The sequence below is a fragment of the Synchiropus splendidus genome, chromosome 1, assembly GCF_027744825.2.
Source record: "Synchiropus splendidus isolate RoL2022-P1 chromosome 1, RoL_Sspl_1.0, whole genome shotgun sequence".
Classification (NCBI taxonomy): Eukaryota; Metazoa; Chordata; class Actinopteri; order Syngnathiformes; family Callionymidae; genus Synchiropus; species Synchiropus splendidus.
In genome coordinates this window covers 23,756,409-23,778,083 of record NC_071334.1, presented here as the reverse complement: position 1 = coordinate 23,778,083, position 21,675 = coordinate 23,756,409, and the positions used below count along the sequence as shown (strand labels likewise).

Sequence of the window (21,675 nt, the reverse complement as noted above, 5' to 3'; positions counted from 1 at the left end):
CACTGGATACGGGTCTAAAAATGGCAGACAGTTATTGTCCTTTACAGTCACGCCCTTTTTCCGTTCGCACAGCTGTTTCACACCCGAGCAATGACAACTGCTGCACGAGGGCGAGAGGTTGGAGGCTCATGGAACTCTGGGAATTCCCAGCTCAGCTTCCCACTTCAGCTCCTGGATGTAATGAGCGGAATCTTTTTGCGTCAGACTTAGTAATATTAAATCCCTTTAATCAGGATCTGCGCTGGGTCAGGCTCCTCCACTGACACTGAAGGCTTTTATTAGCAGGAAATAAGTTGTTTTTTTTTTTTTTCTTATAATTCAGTTGTCTGCCTTGAGTCATATTCACTGCGCATCCGTGATTAAAAATAGTTTTTCCTTTTTTATAGGAATGAAATAGAAAGTAATTTGGAAAATGCTTTCGTATCATGCAGTATAATAAGAATTATTTTTGGACCTCCTGTGAGTCTAAATGAAAGAAAAAAATCAAATTAAAGAGGCATTCACTCTTTCATCTATTATGCTGGATATTCAGGAGAAATGCAAGTTCAATTGCTAAATAGTGATCCAATAACCTTCTAAACAAAGGTCTAAGAAAGTGACACAAAGGAAACACCGTCGAGATGTGTTTGACCCTCGTGCATAGTGTGTGTTGGCAGGAAGATTTTGGAAGGTTTTTCCTTAAGTCAGGAAGCTCCTAAGTATTTTTAGATCACAGCTGTCCCACACAAACGGCTTTTGGTTTTTTCATATTATTGAAAAAGATACAATCAATGCCATTTTACATCATTGCTGATGGAAATTTGCATGGATTTATATAAACATTTAAAAGCCATAATAACAAAAACGTAAAACTCTTTCTTCATAGGAAAAATAAATGATCCATCTTAACTGGCGATATACAACAAGACCTCTGTGGTCCCGTTTTTTCCATTTGTCATTGATTCCCTTCAAAAACAAATCAACCAAGCAGTCAGCAATATATTTATTTAGTTTCTCATCCATCATTATGCTTTTCAGATCATTCATTCATGTCTCATCATCTATATATTTTATAGTTTTGGTCTGTAAAGAATTGATTGGTGGATCTACTTGTCCACGTCCACGTCTACTTGACATGAACTGGGGAATCTAGTCCATGTGTAGTGTGATCAGGTGATCCACAGTCAGGTCCAGTTGTGACTGTTTCTCCTCGGCCTAGTCTGGCTTTGCTTTACTGGTCCCTGTTGAACGAATCGTTTGGGTGAGATGGAGCACCGGTTTAAGAGGATTTGGTGAGTTTATTGTCGGCTGAAAGGCCACAGTGTAGTCACCTCCTAACTGTTGAATAAGAGTTGTGAAGTCATGGCTCTCTTTCACACACATGGAGAAATGGCCGAGGCAACAGGACCACAGCGACCCAAATGATCCAATATGGGAAGATTTCACAAGGGACACATCAAAGTGAGAGGTCTGCCAAACATGCCTGTTAAAGCACATCTTGAGAAACTGCAATGTTCCCAACAACAATTTAATACGAAACAAGTTTTAACAGAAATGTTCATGTTTTTTTTCCTTGTTTTTTATTCCGATTTACAACAGTACAATTAAATGTGTCGGCACGTTCATCAACCTGTGCATGGTATATGCCGACGAGTTGATTCATTGTTAGGACAGTGAGTGACTAGTCGACCATCAAAATGGTCATTAGCTAGTAGCCCTGGTGTAATGTACTGAGGAGGTCTCGAATATCTCATATCATGGAAACACTTGATTCATTTTTGTCAATTACACCACCCATATGCTCAAATCGATGCACATCAGTGGGCAGTCAAACCCATCCTTATCACTTTAAACAATGTTGTGGCTTAAACCCTGACATGTGATTGGCTCAGCACGGAGTGTGATCATTGGCTTTTCCTTAACACTTTCCTTAAGACACTTAAAACTATGATGAGAGCAGTGCCAGTAATGAAATAAACTATCAAGACAAATAGCCACATCTAAGGATGGGAGCACTCCCAAGGCCCTGGCTCTACCCTCCAAAACTGTGCTCAGAAAATATGGGGGTGTTGCAGAGTTAAGTCGGCCTTATGATCAAGAGTTAGCACATTTGCAAGTAAATGTGTGTGTACTGTTGTATACTTCTGTGGGGCATGCTACCGTTCCTCTTGTACTGGTTCTTTCTCCTGTTCCAGTTCTGGCAGGAACATCACTCCTCCTCGTCCAATGTTTCCTCGTCCTCCTGGTGACCTGTATGTTTGTTGACCGTCTGTGCAGCTGTCCACATGACCGTCAGGTAAACGTGGTCCAAGGGTTGTTTCTAAAACAGTGAGCGGCACGCCAGCTCCAGTTACGCTCTTCTGTCATTAACGCGCCATCAAGAAGCCTTGGAATACTGGTCCTGGTTTTCTGCGGCAGTTGACATCTTCACTGCAGCATCTGATTGGACAAAGGTCAGAGAAGGGAAATAGCGGAGAAAATGTCACGTCAATCCCGGAGGTGTTTATGGTCCTGACCACAGAAGCCTGGAGAATCCTTGAGAGGGGCTCGAGACTGTGGATAGATGGCCTGACGTGGACCAAGAACAAAGGAGGGCAAATAAAATTGGCCACATTCTTTTGCTGAATAACGCTGATAATATTTTGTTTCAGGTAGAGTAAAGACCAAACACCTCTGTATGGATTTTATAAGTCAATGAGTAAGGTCCAGGTCTGTAGACTGGCCTGAATGAAGTGCCTGGAGCTTTTTGGTATCTAAGGCAAAGCAAAGATTTTCACGTGTGAACCATTGCATCTGTTTGGGGAATGCACATGAGAAATAACAACACATGTTTGGATCTCAGATCTGACTGAGGAGCTGAAACGTCAGGCAAGCACCTAACCTTAAACATCTTTCTACCAGTTTTGTTCCTGAATTTCAGCGTGTGCTGAATATTAAAGATACTACTACGTAAAGTAGTGATCGGACACAGCAGAGAATGAACTCATTCTTGTCAAGTTAGCTGACGGTGTGGGGTTTTGAGCAGGCTTTACATGGCCAGACTGTGAAACTTTCACACTAGACCTTGACTGTGAGGCAACCTGTTTAGAGGGAGCTGATGGTCTGACCACTTACGTTGAGAGCAGTGATCAAAATAACCTCAAAGCCCCAGCAACTTTTAAATCTGCCAGTCTATAGTTAGGTGCAAAACTCAGGACGAGCACAGGGTGAAGTCCAGGTATGGTTGACTGATCTAGGGTCAGGTCTGGGCCTCCTTTTCCATTAAAATGTGCAAGTGTCCAAAATTTGACTGACATCTTGTAGTTTGAAAAGACTAAAATGGAAATTAAAAAAAAAAAAAAAAGAAAATCCAAGTCCCAGTGAACCCGACATACTGGCCCAGATATTTGGGCATTTCTTCAAGGCCTAATTGAGGAACTGGATCCTGGTTTTGTGGAGATTAACAAGACTATTTAAACACAAATACACTTACGACCCAGCAGATGCTGCCATCTCACGTTACTGTGTAAATATTCTAAATTTAAAATCTGAGCTCAACAAGAGGAAACTGAACTATTTGAGAACCTGAGCCTGGATTTTCAGCACACGTGAGTGGTCAAAGTGGAGAACCCCTCCTGTCAGAAATGAAACTTTGATGGTGGGATTCAGATTACAGAGAGCAGGAGGAGCTAACTGGGGAGACCTGGAGAGACTTGGGACCAACAGAGGCGGATCTGCGAGCCTGGTTCGGATCATTAAAGGTAGCTTTAGTTTGAGTTTCCTCATCCAAATCAATTCTGCCATTTGAGCAGACTCATTCTTCTTCTTTGTCTGTCAGTCATCCTCCATGGTCACACCTATTCTCTCCTATGGTTTTACCTGGTACATCTATCTCCAAAATTCCTGGTCCAACATGATTACTGTATCTCATCTCCACGTGTTCAAACCAGCTGATGCTCCCCAACTTTGTCTCCAGTCTTCTCCACAAAAACTGTCTGTCTCATATCGGTTTCTGATCTTATTTAAAACCTGTTTAAATCCCCTGACAAAGTGCTGATTTATGTTAGCAGATGTGTGTGTAAACCCTGTTCTTCACCTGTCAAGGGTAAACGTGACGGTGTAAGCAGGGATTAGATGCAGAGACCTGCTCAGTGTTTATAAGGAAGCTGCCACAGAGGTCGGTCGAGGCGTCGTCATGCTTCCAAAAGAAGAGTGTTGGTCGATGTGGGAGACCCGTTTAGACACGTGACCGTTAGAGGTCATGGTGCTCATTTACTTCTCATCTGATGAGAGGTTCTGACCGACTTCTGATGTGGGGCCTCAGTCAGGGCTGTGACCATAACTCAGATGTTGTTGGCCCAATGACAAGCACCTTGTTGTGGAGGACTGATACCTATAAATGTCTGCAAACAGATGCTGAGTCAAAGCTGTTGCTGACTCTTCAAACTTTGAACCTCGACTTTTCCCCATCGACACCCACAAAATTGGAGAAACATGTTAACTTTAAAAATCTAAAAATGGAGTCAAGACTCGGCCGAGATTGTCTCAGCTCCCAGATGGACCTGTCATCTGCACAAACGTGGTGACATAAGAAGTTTTGACAAATTTTGCAAAAGCACCTGTGTTGTAGTTTCAAGTGTCGGTTTCCCTCCACTGACCCGCCCGAGTCTATACTGACCTCCTCTAGTCATCCGTCTGTTTGTGGTGGAGCAGGAAGGTGTTGTTGGGCACCGGATGTCCCTGAGCGCACCGCTCCCACTCCACTAATAACTTTTACACTTCTGCTTCCCCTTTCCTCTGAAACTCATTTCCTACAGTTTGTGATGAAAACAGTGGACTATTCATTGCTTCATGTGAAGATAGATAATGTCTCTTCAAAGCAGTCCTGTAATTTTGCATTACTGTTGAATAGGACTCAAACACAAACTGCTTTTCTTCATTAATTAGAATAATTCGTTCATTAACTATGATCACTTCAATGAATTTTTATTTATGACAATTAATTTATCTTCAGTTTCTCACGCTACCTTTTTATATGGACGTCTTCCAAAATGGCACATTCACTTCAATAACTGTTGAAAGTGGTTAACGCCACATGCATTTATTTTTGTCTAATTTATTATTATTAGTATTATTATTGTTATTATTATTATTATTATTTCAATGTATTCAGTTTTGTTCTATTACACTACGTAATCATTTTTCTATCTATTTGTAGTTGTAGTAATGCTGTCGGTAAGCTCTGATTCAACCTCATTTTTGAAAAGACAACGGTGAAGATGCTTTTCTTACCGTCATAATTCTCGTCATTGACACTTCTTGGCTACTTCGGTCTGATGTTGCAAGACTGTACATTTTCACTTCTCCCTTCTTCTGTATCTGCATCCGTTTTAAGTGCATGTGTATTGTGCTACTGTGTGTGTGTGTGTGTGGCATTACCAGAACCTTTAAGTATCATTCTGGGATTCTCTTTATTTCCTTTTTGAATCACTGATTTTGGCACAAGCTGACTCATCTATTTTCTGTGTGTGTGCATTTCTGTGTATGCGTGTGTGTGAGTCAAGTCAAGGGATGCAGGATGTTGTTGGGATTAACTTCCTGTTTTCTTCCCGTTTCCCATGCAGCTCCAGAGGCACAGGTGCACTCTGCCCTCTGATGACATCTCCCAGCACAATGACAACAGCAGCTCAAACCTATTCATGTTGTGGTTTGATCCCCCTGTTAACCTGAGCTGCATCTCAGACATGACCTTTGACCTCCGCTAAGAAGTTGGGTGACTGTCTTTTTTAAAAGGTTTTCTGTGTCGATATCTGACAATTATTGAAGAGTAACGCCCCAAAACACCAACTTACTGCTTCAAATCCTCAAAACTTGCCCACCCAATGGGAACCATGAGGCTGGACTCAATTATAAATCATAAAGTGCAGAGTTTCCATGACATCATCAGCTGTCAGAGCATGAAGCCAAAAGCTCTTTCTGTTTGAGTGTATGTGTGAGTGTACCTGCTTTATCCCTCCTATTGGGGACCAATTCTTGACAAAACACCCCCTTGTGGGGACATTATGTCTCTGTGGGGACCGTTTGGCAATTGGGCAGTTTTAGGATGTAGATGTCAAAATAAATGGGTCATTATAAACAGGAGTAAGTTTGGTTCAGAGTCATGGTTTAGTTTAGACATGTTTGTGGCGACATGCGGACATGAAAAACTTTAAATGAAAAGTCTTTCACTTAAAGTTCAAAGAGCAGCCTGCGGGTCACATACAAGCTTTCTCCCGTATTCATCTGGCCCTAAAGAGGGGAAACTGAAACCAACAGTACAGAAAAGTTTCTGTTGTGATATTAAAACAGTCCTGTTGGTGTCATTATTATTGTTATCAATTACTAAAGACTGATGCTTTTACTGTGCATATTCCCCACATGTCTCGTGATCTGTTGTGAGGAGTGAAAGACTCTTTTCTGAAAAATATATGTCAATATTATGTGTTGTGCCCATTTAAATTAAAGTATCCTTACCAGAGTTATCTATGCGTCATCCCTGTTATTTTTTTTATGTATTTTTGTTTTTAAATAAAAGTCACTACTTATAAATAATTAATTAAAATGTCACTTTTCTCTATTTTGATTGACAATATTAATATGAATCTGGCACTTTTATTACTCTAATTTAATGTACAGTGGTGGGGGAAAAAAACATGCATTCTACTGTGTACTGATGGAAGGACTACTAAATATCAGTTTGATGATGGGATGGTTTACTTATTTTTTCTGTTGTGTGTTGACTTTGATACCGGCAATGTTGCGAACTCAGAATTTAGTTAGTTTGTTTTTCTTGTAAACAGTGAACCATAAATATATATCATTTGCATTTGTTTGTGTTTGCATCATGCATTCATGCCTCTTGAAACACAAAGAAGATTTTTCACGTCTTTTTCTTGAAAATATAACACTGTGACAAAATTTACCGGCTTCAGCAAACTTTTTTCTGCCACTGTACTGAGCCCGAAGAAAATGGCACCTCAGCAGTTCCAGGACTGAGGCAGGCCAGCAGTTTGGCCGGGTCACAGTCTGGCTGAAGTCTGAATGTGTCTCTCGTCACAATTAAAGTTCTGTCCCTTCAACTGACAGACTAAGTGAGTTTGACCTTCAACCCATGAAGGTCGGGAAGACGCTGGTGAAAGGAAGGAAGCGGAAAACTAAAAATAGTTGAAAAGTGCAGCAGTGTCTGCGGCGGATGAAGGGATGTGCGTCAAAAGCTTCATCAGGTGGTGAGAAAGAGCTGTGGATCACATGCTTGCATCACCGCTTTGTTTGGACTTTTGGGAGCAACAGCTCCCTCACCTCAAAGGATTCAGCGTTTCATTGTATAAGACACAAATATACTCCGGAGGTTCAGTGGGTCCACAAGATTGAAAGTTTGAGACATTTTTCATGAGTCCAGGACAACACCAAAGTCAGGATTTGGTCCTTGTAATCTTGTCTTTCCAGGTATCATTTGACAATTGACAAAACATATCACCCAAATCTGGTGACCTATTTTCAAAAGATGTATTTATTATTAATAATAATAATAATAATAATAATAATAATAATAATTGGATCAATAGTAGGCAGAAAAAAATACACTGCGAGATGAAAAATAATGAAACTAGAATAAGTGAAATGTTCAAATGTAATTGTGTAATATTCTATATATTGTGAATTTATTGGAATAGAAGTAAAATAATCTCACTCTCTAAACACAATATTGATTTTGCCTGGTCAACAATAGTATTGAAACTCAACTCAAAATAAGGATTAGTTATGATATGATCGTCTTCAGAGCAGCAAAAAACATCAGACTCTAAAAAAGAAACTTTGTATCGTTTTGTAGATGTATCCATTACTACAGTAACTGAAATTCAACACGTATGATTGTCTTGGGTGAAATAAATGCTGTATACATGGTCCACAATAATGGAGTAGAATGGTGATGATGAAGTCTCACCAAGGCAGGCAGGCGCATGGACGTGTCAGTCTGTCGCTGCAATAGATGAGCAATGATGTAGAGTCTACTGTGTAGGGTGGGACGTCTGCATTACAGCAGTTGGACAAAAAAAATAGTTATTTTGTGTAAAAATATCATTTTTCATTTATTTACTCGTACATTCGCACACAGCCAGTTTTTCACAATTGTTGTAGAAAAACAGTCGTCAGTCAGACAACTTCGGTTTCCAAATGACTCCTGCATTCCTGCAGTTGCTCATCTCACACTCAAAAACACGTCGTGTCCAGAACACAACATCAACTACAGCAGACAGAAAAGCTCTTTACAAAACTACTTTTTGGTGGTTAAACACTTCTGTTATAAAGGATCTCAGAGTGTCAAATCTAAAACAGAGGCTAACTTGTTGACAACCAAATGTACCGTTGCAGCGCTAAAAATGTTGGATGTTTTTTTTTTTCCTTACTTTTTCTCGGCCAGCCCCTTTCTCCGAATTTAACTCCCCTCTCTTGCCGTTTAAAATATACAAACCCCACCGCACCAAAGAACAGAAATTGATGAGAAATTCCAGTTTCCACCCGGACGTCCCGCTGACCGTACCAGACACAGATATGCTGAGTCGGCAATTAAGTCTCAGAAAAACAAAGAAAACGTCATCCGACATCCTGGCGATATTTAGGGCAGCAGGGGAAAGAGATGGCCCGACTTTTAGAGCGGCAACAAAAGGTGAACAGGACACCAGCAATCATTTGTGCCATGGCACGTGACGGTCAGCATGACATTAAAGGTGACGCAATATTGAGGAACCTTCAGAGACCAAGGCAGCATTTAAATATTAATTGTGTCAGGGGATGACAAAGAGGCACAAAGATGATTACAGTTCAAGCCAAAAGTTCAGATAAAACACATTTGTTGCAATAAATAAAAAACTGCAAAACACGCACGACAGATCTTGATATTATTCATTACCAGAGTGATAATCCTGCTCTGATTTAGGTGGGTTCTGATTGGGTCATACTCTCCACACGCACGCACGCGCACGCGCACGCACACACACACACAAACACACACACACACACAAACAGGCACATCTACACACATATTTAGATTAATCCCTTAAATTAAAACACCCATTACCATCGGTTCGATCAAAGTGTTCATCCGGTGAACTCGCACACTGAAATGTGCAGATCGCACATGTTCTGATCGCAAAAATATTTAGAACTTGCAATCCTTCAGATTAAAATGTTTGGGTCACAAACACAAAGAATTAAACATTTATGATACACACAGTTAGATTACATCTCTATCTTGCCATCCCATAGATTAAAATGTTCCGTTCACAAACACAGATCAAAACGCACGGCTTGCAAACACTTGGATTAGTACGTTCAGATAGCGTAGACTGAGATTTAACAAACAGATTGCAAACACTTGGATTAAAACAGTCTGTTTGTGACCACTTAGATTACAATGTTCAGATTGCAAACATATAGAATAGATTTCGACGATAATATTTGAAATATAATCTGCGACTTTCTTCCAGGCCGTCACCATGAAATATAGGATCCACGGTGAGAATTGTCTGCAGTTTCTTTTGCATACTTTTTCAGATTAATCCAGAATACAGGTGAGAGGGCTCTCAGTGATGTCAGACGGTTCTGACTCATGGCTCCGCCCACTTCTTCCATTATCAAGTGACATTAGTTGCAAGTAAGCGCCCATCACTCCATTAGGGTCCATTTCGGGGTGACTGGACCCCCGGCCTCACGTGCAGCTGTGATCTTAGTCCCCTAAAATGACCTTCACAAAGGTCGCGACATCGGTCTCTTTGGCCTCATGACACATGAAGAACGGATGTTGCTGTGGAGAACAAACCAGAGGTGAGGACGATCTGGGGCTTAGCTGAGGGCACTAGCTACGGTGGTGATGCAGCGCCCCCGTGTGGCCTACCAAAGTACATTCAGTCAGGCAGACATGAAAGTAACCTGCTGCTCTGTATTTATTAATCCCCTATAACATTCAGATGAAAACACTCACCATGAGCTCTGTGTAAGTTGGACGATCTTTGGAGACTTTCTTCAAACTGTCAACAAAACAAAGCGTTTGTTTCATATTAGAAGCAATGATCATCATTCTGTGACATTCTGCAATGGAAAGTTGTGTCAAGCCCACGACCCACGGGTGGAAAGCTCAGACGCACCACAGGGAGCTGAAGTCCACAAACTCCGGTGAGAAGTGCTCTGATGGAAGCTGGGGTGAGGGCTCCTCTACCACCTGCTTCAGCTGCTGGAACGGCGTCCCCCATGAGTCGTACGGGAAACGCAGGATGGCCAGTTCAATCTGCAAGATGCTCAGTAAGGAGATGGACACACACACACATATACAGTACATGTATTAAACACACACAAACAATGTGTTACCATGGTGATTCCCAAACTCCAGATATCTGACTTGACATTGTATCCTTTCTGATTGGTCTCAGGATTGATCCGTTCAGGCTGTGGGCCAGAGAGCCAGAGGGTCAGATGATGATATTGTACAGTCTGGTCTGAGTCCGTCTTACCGCCATGTAGGGTTTACAGCCAGCATCCATGGTCTTGGCAACCGAGTCGACCAGGTACCCGCTGATGCCAAAGTCACACATTTTCACCTGACCCCGAGTGTTGATCAGAACGTTTGACGGTTTCACATCTGAAAACAAACCAGATGAGAATGAACCAAAATATGAATGTGCCTCCATGTGCCACGCTTCCTTTTGTCGTAGTCAAGGCCACCAAACCTGAGACCAGAGCATACAGAGACCAGAGCATACAGAGACCAAACTGAATACAGAACAAACTACAAATTTGGTCCAATGATTCAGTTCTTGATTTATTATGGGGAAAAAAATGTTTTTTTTTCAATAAGAAATAAATGTGTGTGTAGTAGTAGTAATAGACGCATAATTCTGTATTAATTTTAATCCCAGTCTCGGTCCCACTCCCCACATTGGTTGTGGACTCCACTTGGTTTTGTGTCCTCAAAGTCTCTGCACGCTGGTGCAACTACGTCCCTAAATCAGGCTCCTGGTCCTTGGTATTTGAAAGTCATGAGCTTAATCAGTAAAAGTGCATGAGACATGTCTACATAGAGTGTGTGTGTGTGTGTGTGTGTGTCTACTCCAACCTCTGTGGATGACCTGCAGATGACTGTGAAGATGTTCCAGAGCTTTGACTATCTGCAATCATACAAGAAGTGTTAGGAAAAGAAAGAACAGCAGCAACGCACTCCTGGTCACATGACACACACCGAGACTGCGATCTTCCCCAGAATGTCCTCGGGAATCTTCAGACCTTTCTCGATGACCTGCTTGTAGAACTTGTCCAGGGATGTGTCCATCAGCTCCATGCAGATCCACACGTCACCCTGGCATGGAAGACTTGTTACATCCTGGTGATCCTCACCGTCAACTGAGCATATACACACCCTGGTCTTGAATTGAACCTGGTGATTATTTTCACTATCAAGCAGGGAGTCAGGTACTGTATATAGCACATTTTATGTGACGATACTAAATGTGGAAATTTCTCCATGGACTCAAAATAATTCATTATTTTTATTGTGACGTGATGCTAATACAGATCCAGCCATGTTTCCTTCTCCAAACAGTGGTGTCTGGTCATGCAGGCAGTCAATCAGTGACACAACTTAGCCCCAAGTTATTACTGACAGAAGGTGTGCTAGCCCCATGTTATTGCATTAGCCGATTTGAATAACAGAGAATGTGCTCAAAACTTAACAAAAACAAATAACAACTAAACCATGACATCATCACAATAATATTTGATAGTCCTGTCATGAGCACACACAGTGCAATGCATTACTTCTTGATGCGTATGATTCACCTTTTGTTTTAAGATAACCAAACTAAATGAAAGAGTACCATTGGTAGAAAAGCAATAAATGAGAACTACGATATCAACTCTGTGGCCACACAAGATAAATTTGAATATGGACCAAAGCATATTGTCTCAGCCCTGTCAGGAGTTGCAGACTCACAGGGCTGTAGTTTGCAGAATCACCACTGTAAGGTGCCGTTTCTCATATCAACACAATTGAAGAATCTCTTCAAGCAGAAGGACGTCTAGTAGAGGACTGAGGGAGCACTGACTTAAAGAGGGCTGTGAAGGATGCACAACGCACTTTGCTTTTGTGTTCCCCGTCTTCAAAACACATCACATAGCTGGTCCCACCCCTCGATCAGAGACTCCAACTATGATGGGAAAGAACCCTCATACATGTTACCAGACCCGCATGCCCACAGACACATGTTTGTATCTCTATCCTTGTGGGGACCTGCCATTGCCATATTGCTTTCCCCAGCCTCTCACCTTAAACCTAACCATCTAAAACACTTGGCTAACCTTAACCAGGACTCTGAAATAAACTTAAACTTAAAAATGATTTCGTTACTTTGAAGTTTTTAACCTCTGATTGAGGCCCGGATTTGTGGGGACCCCACAAGTAGGTGTGTTTCCAAGAATAAGTCAATGATAGCTATACAAGTACACGCGGACATACACACACATATGTTTGTTTTACTATTTTTGTGAGGACCTCTCACTGACTTTCATGCTTTCTCACCTCTAACCAAACCATCCAAAGCAAATGTCGAAACTTAGCCAGGACATTGAACCAAACTTGCGCCCAATTATAATAACTACTTTTACTGATGTTTTAACCCTCAAAACTTTGAGAGGACGGACCAAAAAGTCCTGACAAAGCAAAACATTCTCAAAAGAAGGTGGGTTGTCAAGACCTGGTACTCGCAAGTGTGGCAAAACATGTCCACTCACACACACACATATACACAGATAAAAACTGTGGTCACCTCTCTAAACAAAGCTCCATAGAAAGTGACGGTGTAGAAACAGTCGACTGTCCTCATGGAGATGTCCAGGTCCATTAACAGACGCTTCTGCTCCTGTGTGTTGACTGTGGCCCGGATCCTCTGTCAGGCAGGATATATTCATCATGATCCACTCCAACCCATCATTACCGGGGCTCTTCACGCACCTTCACTGCCATGATGAGTCCACTGGGCACGTGTCTCATCTTGTGCACCACGCCATAGGCACCTCGCCCCAGCTCACAGATCTCATCCAGGTCATCTGCCTTCACCTCAAAATTCTACACTCAACACAAACAGGAGAAGAAAAGATGTTAAGGACTTGCGTTTCTATCACCACAGCAACAGCTGGTGTAAGGAAACACCTTCTCGCCGATGGTCACACAGGCTTTGGAGTCCAGATCTCTGGGTGCACTGGAACACAACGACCACAGCATGAAGAGGACCAGGAATCAGAACAAGAGCTGCCAAAATGTGACCATTTTGATTTAGTCTTTTCATCTTACACGGCAGCAGGAGCTGGCTGCTCAAAAACCTCTTTAGGAAGCCTCAGCACTGGTTTCTTCTTGGCTGCAAACATCCACAGAGAGCCAAAATGATTCATGCTGAATATGTAGTTGATAACATGATGCAGATTCATTTTATTGACTGAAAATGACAGTAATTTATGGTGTACAATCGTTACCACAATATTGTGATAACAACATAGTCCCTGGGAGGGGTATACAGGTGATTTTTGGGGCGGGTCAGTGAGGATTGTTCACGGTCTTTGCCTTTACTTTTTTATGTCAGCTGCATACGTTGTTGAAAAAAAAAAGATTTAAGAAAAAATTTTTTAGATCAAATACTACGTTCAAATATTTTAAATACGATGCATGACTGCAGTTAAATAGTTCAGACATTTTAGAAACTACTCATGAAATAAATGCATATCCTTAGAGAATACTATCCAAAAATAAACATTTTTCAATAGTTATGATTGCTTAGAATGAGTAAAACATAATATACAAATTTGTATGAATTATATCTTATATAAAAATAATCGTTCTGCTTCATCAGCTACAACTTCAAGTCCGACGCGTCAAACCAACAAGGAACCTTGAACATGGCTCAGAATGTGTACAATGAAGTTGAGCGGTGCCACAGTTCCAGTGTTGAACTGTGAGTAACTGCCAGTGTGTGGAGCGGAACAAGCGTGGTCTGACACCAGAGAATAACTTATCTGCTGCAACAGTCGGCTGCTGCAGCAAGTCTCACAGCAGCAACCAGGAAGCTGCACCCACTCACGAGTACCGTCGCTGGAATTTCAAAAATCCCACTTATTCCTGATTGGAATTCACAAAGTACTGGCACAATGGTCATTACCAGACTTCACTTCCACAATGGTCAGGAGGTTCACGACTATTTGTGGTTTGGAGCCCCTATAGTGCAGAAGAGATGATGGTGATGGCAACTGAGTTGAAACAGGTTTTTACTCACAAACTCACAAAACTGGTGCGGTTAATACTGTAGCCCTGAGGGAGCATCAGAGAGACAAGAGGACTCTGTCTTCGGTCCCATACCTCACATCAGCAACACTGTGTGCGGGTGCGCTGGTGCAACTAGAAACACTAGATGAAGAGGTCTAAAATAAGTCACGGCCCCTCAGAGGCCACATAGATGCAAACACAAACAGGATGGAGACTCCTGCCAGGTCCATTCAGAACAACTGCAGACAAATATCTGAGAGTGGCAGAACCAGCTGCAGGTCCAGTTGTGTTAAGGTCATGCTGCTGGTTTATAGTAGAAGAAGTACAGGTATTGCAGAACACAAAACAGATATACTCGCGCAAAGTTGCAGGTCCAACTCTGGATCCATTTGCAGAACCACTTGAAAGCCAGAGAGCAAAAACCTGCAGCTGCTTCTTCAGCTTGTGCTGCAGCTGCAGAGAACCAGTTGCAGGAGGAGCTGATGAACAGCAGCTTGGCCTGCAGCTGGACCTCGCAGTGGTTCTGCAGCTGGACTGGGACCTGTGTGTGTGTCTGCATGCTCAGCTGCATGATGTGCAGGAAATCACCACTTCCAGGTCTGACTGTACTACTTGCAGCAGCAGCAGGTCCAGCTGCAGATCCGAGTCTTCCTGCATAACGAGCCCCCACTGAGTGAAAAGAGTTGGAGTGGAAATCTCGTGACTATTCTTGGATCTCTGTGCGCCACTAATAGCGTCAATACAGTGCATCGTCTTACCAGGAACTGTGTGCATGCAAACATGAACAGGGGGCTGCAGGGGGGGTCGAACAGGAAATGCATCTGACCCTTCGCCACCGTGTACAAGCACCGTGGGTGGGTGAGCCCACTCTCACGCACTTACCTCCCTTCTGCTGGCTCCGCTCGCCTCGGCTTCGATGGGGGGGAGGGGACGACCCTCCCCTCTCGCTCCCTCCCTCCATTGCACTGGAGCGTCAGCGGCTCGTTTTGCAACAAAAGGTGCACAAATTCGAGCCTCGATCTTCATGCACACGGAGCCCTTTGGCGTGATGCGCGTGCGTCGGGGCGCGGGCCGTAGCGGGGCGATTGCACGGCCCCCGCGGGCGTCAATGGACGGTGCAGTCCTGCAGGGAAGGTCCGCAGCAGCTACATGTTGGGCCCAGCTGGAGGCTGACAGACGGATCCTAAACTTGGAGCGTTGAGACTCTAAGGAAACGTTCTTCCTGCTCTGGCGCGGGTGCTGCTGGGAAATGGAGTCCAACGCCGATTCTGAGCTTTGGAGCCAAGATCCGACATAAACGAATATTTATGATATTTAAGATATTTACATTATATTAACTGAAAATATATTTTTGAAAAATCCCAAACCATGCATTTGATCTCAAACGAGTGCGAGTACTGAACCGAAAGCGTTGTTGATTGATATCACACAAATAAACACTTGAATAACGCGGATGTCTTTTTTTTTTTCGACGATGATGAAAGTAGTATTTTGGCTTTAACCCAAGCAAACTATAGATCGAAGTAAAAACACTCAAATAATTGCTGAATAGAACCATAAAGAAGGACATTCAGCAAATAATATTTCATAAATCTTTCTTATTTTATTGTTTAAATAGGATTTATTGATTTCTCTAAGTTTGAAGGATTTTGCTTTCACTAAATACTAGACACTCTTGTTATGGTTGAAACGGAAGAAACCATTTATTATATGTTAAATTCAAATCAATCTATTCAGTTACTATTCAGGTGATGTGTCAAAGGGGTGTAGAGGTAGGAAACAGTAGCAGTCTCTGGTATTGGTTGCCATTTTTACAATCTTTAATCAACTGACTAAAGTAAAACATTTACGAAACCAAAAACAATGAATGTAGGTAAATTCTCAAACATTAAGTTTGGGACACTATGGGTTTCATTCAAAGGCATTATTTTACAAAGAAATTGAAGCTGTTATTGAGAGGATGTAATACGTCTCATTAGTTACATCCTCACAACTGTTGAGGAACAATCAGTGAGACACGCAAAACATGAAAGCAAGTGACTGATGAAATGATGACAGCAGAAAAAAAGCAAAGCAGAACAGAGTAGCACCAATATTTCACTAGAAAATTTTGCAAATGACTGACATACTATCTAGATATGACATCATCTAGAGATGGTTCCGTGTCAAGGAGCACAGAATGAAGCACAACATTAAGCGAATCTAGTGGAACTGTTGAAGATTTAACATATGGATAGCTAGGTGGAATCAAACCAGGTTTTCGGGCGAAGACAGTCGGGAGCAGACGCAGGGGATCTGACTTGATGATGTAATAATTTTCATGAAATTGCCTAGACGACTGGGTCAATTCTTGGTAGTAACAAGGGATTGGTACATCGGCTTAACCACAATGTGAAGGTAGAGGGAGCTGTCAATGAGGTAGTCGGAAGTACGCCGGTACAGGTCTGCTTCCGCCAAGAAATTGCCATTCTCCTCTGTGCTCTGGTGAAAGTTGTAGACATGTTTGACAACCATCTTCCCCTTTTGCTGCGCCATCACAAGCACTGTCTTTTGGAAGCTGACGCCTGCAAAATCTGCACTGGAGGTCGCCGGCGTTATGATAATGCGTGGGCGCCCGCCATCTACCCTGGTTGGCTGCATGGCCCCCGTCTCTGTGTACATGGACCTCATGCTGAGTGGTAACCATCTGGGTGAGAACAGAGCATTCCACGTGACACGTTTGCTGGAGTCATGGCCGCTGGGTCCGAGCTGGGTCTGGAAGCTGGTACTGCGGTCATCTCTTGTGGGGTTGCTGATGACCCATGACGCCCCCCAGAGTTGTGAGAGGTAGTTCCGTGGCACGAAAAGGCTGCAGTTCACATCAAAGTATTTGGCCATGTGCATCGGAGATGCTGAGTGAAACTGGTATGACATATAGAGCAGATCCCGAACTGACTCCTGGTAACGCGCCAGTATTGAGGACTGGGTCTGGAGACGGAAGAGCTCCCGAGGAGGCATCATGGCATAGCGTACAGCTCGAAGAGCGTTCTCTGCCGTCAGTCCATCCGGATCGTTCTGGACAATCCAAGCCTCAAGAGCTGCAAAGAGTTCCATCTCGCTCTGTAGAACCAGGTCCGACCGCTGCATCAGTGACATGAGCAGCTGGCTACTGATCGTTGCCCACTCCCCGCTCTGCAGCACCGACGTCAGATTCCAGGCCAGGTATTGCAGACAGTTCTCCTTCAAGATCACATCACCTACCTGCACCGCATACTCATACCAACCGGCTACATGACCAGAGGGAGAGTCCCGGGCCAAGTTCAAGGTCATATACTGGGTGATTCCCTGCTGAAGACCGACAACCTGGTACTTGGTGGCCAGTTTATGTAGAGGGATGGCCTGCTCCAGACGAACAGATAGTTCACCACAGTAGAGATACCTGCAGAAGGGAAGGCAGGGGTCAGTCTCACAGCCACACCAACAGGTCAGGTATCATTTATCTCTCATAGGAAACCAGTAGTCATTGACTGTGATCATTCCCACCTGAGGAACTTGTCAAAAACAGCAGCACACTCTGAACTTTCCTTCAGAATCAATGTGCTGCTGTTGCGGAGCAGCAACATCTCCTCAAACACAGGACTGTGCAGGGACAGAACCAGCGAGTGGGCCGCAATCACTTTCACATCATCTGTGTTTGGGGTCTCAACCCTCAGGGACACATCGCTGCTATTACCCTGAAGCAGCAAGGCCTCTAGGCGTTGAACCAGCATCAGAGAATGACTTATGGTGTCGGCTGGACCGTTGCCATCCAGACCGCCTTCACCCATCATGGAGCCTGTGGAAGACAGCACACGCAGTGATCATTGAAATTCTCTAGAAAGCCACTTCCGTAGTTAGAAGGGGAAGTATCTTTGTAATTTAACCACAGCCATCAGCACTCTAAAATTGCTGCAGCAATATCGGCAGCAGGGAAGATTTTATTGCCACCTGGGTTCAGTTCTGTGATACAGTTATCTCAGGTAATAATGGTATCTTACACTTGGTGTGCAAAACCTCCACCTCCAGATGGCCACTAGGTGTCACACTGCTAGTTCTCCACCCAGGGTGAATATTAATGAGGTCAGTCTCATCTGGATCCATGGCATCGATTGTTTTTTGTGCACGAGAGTCTGGATAATCAGGGATTGTGGGTCACGTTTAATTAAAAGTCACTCGTGACCTCACAGGACATTTCATCGACACAGCTGGACATAATTACACAAATTACACTGCAACATAAATGACGATCTTCAATTTAAACTCCCAAACTCCCAAACCACAACAGACGCCTGTGAAACGCGAGAATCTTACAGATTTGTCAGAAACTTCAGAGTCTCACTGAACAGAGCAACAAATTGGGCCACTCCAACTCAAATCCCGAACTGCTTCATCTTTTTTTGGAGCTATTTTCATAAGTAATTTCTCGGAAACATTCCACCATACACCAGCAATACTGCAGTAATTCGAGGAAGCGTCCACTGGTAAGTGTCAGTACAGCAGCTCTTCTCTTCAGCTGCAGTAATTATCATCCATTCATTTGGTAATTACACTTTCATGCCATGCTTCTACGACTATGACGCTGTTTTAAACTACACATTTGTAAAATAAATAAATACATTTAAGAAATTAAAAAAAGACAAACTTAAATATTGATACCAAGGATTCTTCTAATACTACTGTCAAAAACAAACAAGAACAAAAAAACAAGCGAGAAAAAAGTTAAGTTCAGTTTGACTGACCTGCGGATGCAAATCCCAGCTGCAGCATCAGAACCAGAACCAGCATCCTGACCAGGAGATGACCAAAGCATTCGTCTCTTCTCGTCATCTCGTGTCTGTGCCAACTCTCGGTTTGCAGAAAGTGGTGGACTAAACAGGGGGCTGGGAGGTTGTCAATGAAATGTGGGACAGCGGTTTTGCTCCCAACTTCCGCCCCGCCAAGCTCACAGATCATCAATGCATAAGAGGTTGTTACCCTGACATCCATCCTCTTGTGCCCTGACATCAGTGGGAGTATGCATCTCCTCAGGTTTTCAAGGTTTGAGATCCAACACTATTTAAAACACTCCATAAATAAAGTTCATCCAAATAACTTTTGTCTTTTGATGATGTCTGGTACTGTTCATTTTCTTACCCTACATTTCATCATGTTTGCTAAATTCTAAACGAATGATAAAACAATTTAACATATGAAGCACATGACAAAGCGTGTTTGCTTCGTCGCTTTTCTGTCTTTGCTCTTTCACCCGAACTTCCATGATGACTGCGCCTGATGTGTTTGACTTTACAATGTTACTGTGTCTGTTTGGATGCGTGACACCATCCCGCCGATCATTTCTTGCTTGAGGGGGAACTCCCACTATCAATAACCTCTTTCAATGATTTTAAATCCTCGTTACATTTTTAACAGACCGCAATAATGTCGAGTCTGACCTGATATATGTGTCGCGTAACGTTTGACCTAGTTTAGACAGAAAAGGATGTGAAACCTTTTTTTTCATGATGAAATATGAATATTTCAATTCTCACCTAAATCGCGTACGCTTTAAACGACTTTTAACTCACACACACACAGCAGCAATAATATAAACATTTTTTTTTAATAACGGAACATCGACCAAATCATAAAACACGGCGGTGAGGCTGTTGCGCATGTGCTGAGGCGTCTAAAAAAATTGGGCCAACAGAACAAATGGCTAAGGCTTTACTCGACCCATTTGTTATGAGTACGCTTTCTGTTAACTTTAAATGAGGTGTTTTATTTTATCTTATTAATTTTTGGGGTGTTCAGTTTACGTCCACTAGATGGCATACTTGTGATGTTTGAAAACTCTTTCAAACCATCGTTCATTTATTCATGCTATTCATGCTTTTTCTCGATTGAGGTTTGTCAAAAGTCCGCCTCTAAATGAAGCTTAGCGAGCGATAACCCTCGCTCAACTGTAGCAACTTGAGCAGAGTAGCAACTAGCAATGAAAAGATCAAAAAAATAGTCCCATTTGTCTTAGCGAGTGTATCCTGTCTACGCTGGGCCTGTGGTATTCATCATCATACTCCTTGCCCTCCCGATGACAAAAAGACGTAGAGAAAAAAAAAATAGTGTTTCGGTATGGAGCTAAAAGAAATTGTGTCAATATAAGGTTCAGGGTCACAAACAGGATTTGTAAACTCCATACAGTTCTTCCATTTTCTGAAACTGAACTACACATGGGCGTCTTATTAAGGGTGTCCTGAAATTTGCCTGTAACTAAATCTCCCACTCCATCCTCCACACAACACTGCCAACCCCATCATCCATGGTTTTCTTCTGCCAGAGGACCATCTGAACGATCATGATACTGTCATCATGGGAGTGTTTTGTCTTTTGACTCCCTGTGAAGCTATGGAGGAGCAAAAGTTTCACCTGAAGTATCAGGTTGCTGTATTACTGTGTCATGCAGCTCAGCCAAAAAAAAAAAAAAAAAAAAAAAAAAAGATGGATCTTGTTGTTGAACAATATAACTATCCATATATGGGGAATCATCTAACTGATGCCTTTTGGTTCAGTCTGATCTTTTTTCATTTGTTAGTTTTTTTTTATTTCTTTTAAATTTTTTCCTTTCTGCCATCTATTTGCTTCCTCACACCACATAACGGTACACTTATATCCATCTTTATCCAGAATTTTCTTATTTCCCTTAGATCTTTCATTTAGGGATCTCCTTAATTCTTCACATTGTTGTGGATGAAGTTTTTCATTTTTCATTTGATGTCACCCTTTAGTGGGACTTGTTTTCTTTTTTTTTTTCTTTTCTTTTTTTCTTTATTTAGAATTTAGGGTACCCATTTTGTTTATATTCCTATTAAATGTTACTAGTCGATCCATTATTGGTTTTATATATATTATTATTTTTATTATTAATAATATCAATACATATACTTATATTATACTATTATTATTATAACATTCCGTTTATCTCTCTCTCTCTATGTGTGTGTATATATGTATATATATACACACACACACATGCATGCATGGTCAAGTACGTGTCTACATAAGAGCTAAAACTCAAATATTTTGTTCTTAGTATTACTTCCCACGGTTATGGTACATGTTGAATAATCAACTTATCCGAAGTTACTACTCTTACCCGGCCTCCAGCAGGCCCTGACGTCATGATGTCAACACACTTTCTGGTGCACTTGTGTCACCGTGCACTGATGTTCGTCCGTGGTCTGCATCCCGTCACTCCAGCAGACTCAACACCGGCAGTCACTGGCCTCCTCTGTAATCCAACAGGGACGGAGGTCTTTGTCTACAGAAAGTTAAATTCCAATATGAAACAAAAGGTGCAAAAAAACAACAACAAGAGCTTTATT

General features: G+C 42.4%; 2 protein-coding genes across 4 annotated transcripts; both read right to left on the bottom strand.

Annotated features, from left to right (window-relative positions):
* Positions 1 to 8,100: 8,100 nt before the first annotated feature.
* Positions 8,101 to 15,512, bottom strand: map2k6 (mitogen-activated protein kinase kinase 6). The gene is made up of 12 exons (XM_053872016.1): positions 15,182 to 15,512; positions 13,337 to 13,400; positions 13,196 to 13,244; positions 12,998 to 13,111; positions 12,813 to 12,932; positions 11,231 to 11,347; positions 11,108 to 11,159; positions 10,506 to 10,633; positions 10,363 to 10,440; positions 10,143 to 10,282; positions 9,980 to 10,025; positions 8,101 to 9,802 (listed from the first exon to the last, which is right to left on the bottom strand). The coding sequence occupies exons 1-12, from the start codon at positions 15,258 to 15,260 to the stop codon at positions 9,725 to 9,727; spliced, it is 1,065 nt and encodes a 354-aa protein (XP_053727991.1). The 5' UTR covers positions 15,261 to 15,512; the 3' UTR covers positions 8,101 to 9,724.
* Positions 15,513 to 15,982: 470 nt separating this feature from the next.
* On the bottom strand, positions 15,983 to 21,662 carry btbd17a (BTB (POZ) domain containing 17a). Of its 3 annotated transcripts, XM_053871782.1 has the most exons (4): positions 21,447 to 21,662; positions 19,057 to 19,197; positions 17,822 to 18,113; positions 15,983 to 17,717 (listed from the first exon to the last, which is right to left on the bottom strand). In XM_053871782.1, exons 2-4 carry the CDS (start codon positions 19,142 to 19,144, stop codon positions 16,643 to 16,645), a joined length of 1,455 nt encoding a protein of 484 aa, XP_053727757.1. In that variant the 5' UTR covers positions 19,145 to 19,197; positions 21,447 to 21,662; the 3' UTR covers positions 15,983 to 16,642. The 3 variants fall into 3 exon arrangements, with proteins under 3 accessions (XP_053727757.1, XP_053727748.1, XP_053727766.1); XM_053871773.1 differs by having other exon boundaries at positions 19,057 to 21,662; XM_053871791.1 differs by lacking the exon at positions 19,057 to 19,197.
* Positions 21,663 to 21,675: the final 13 nt, after the last annotated feature.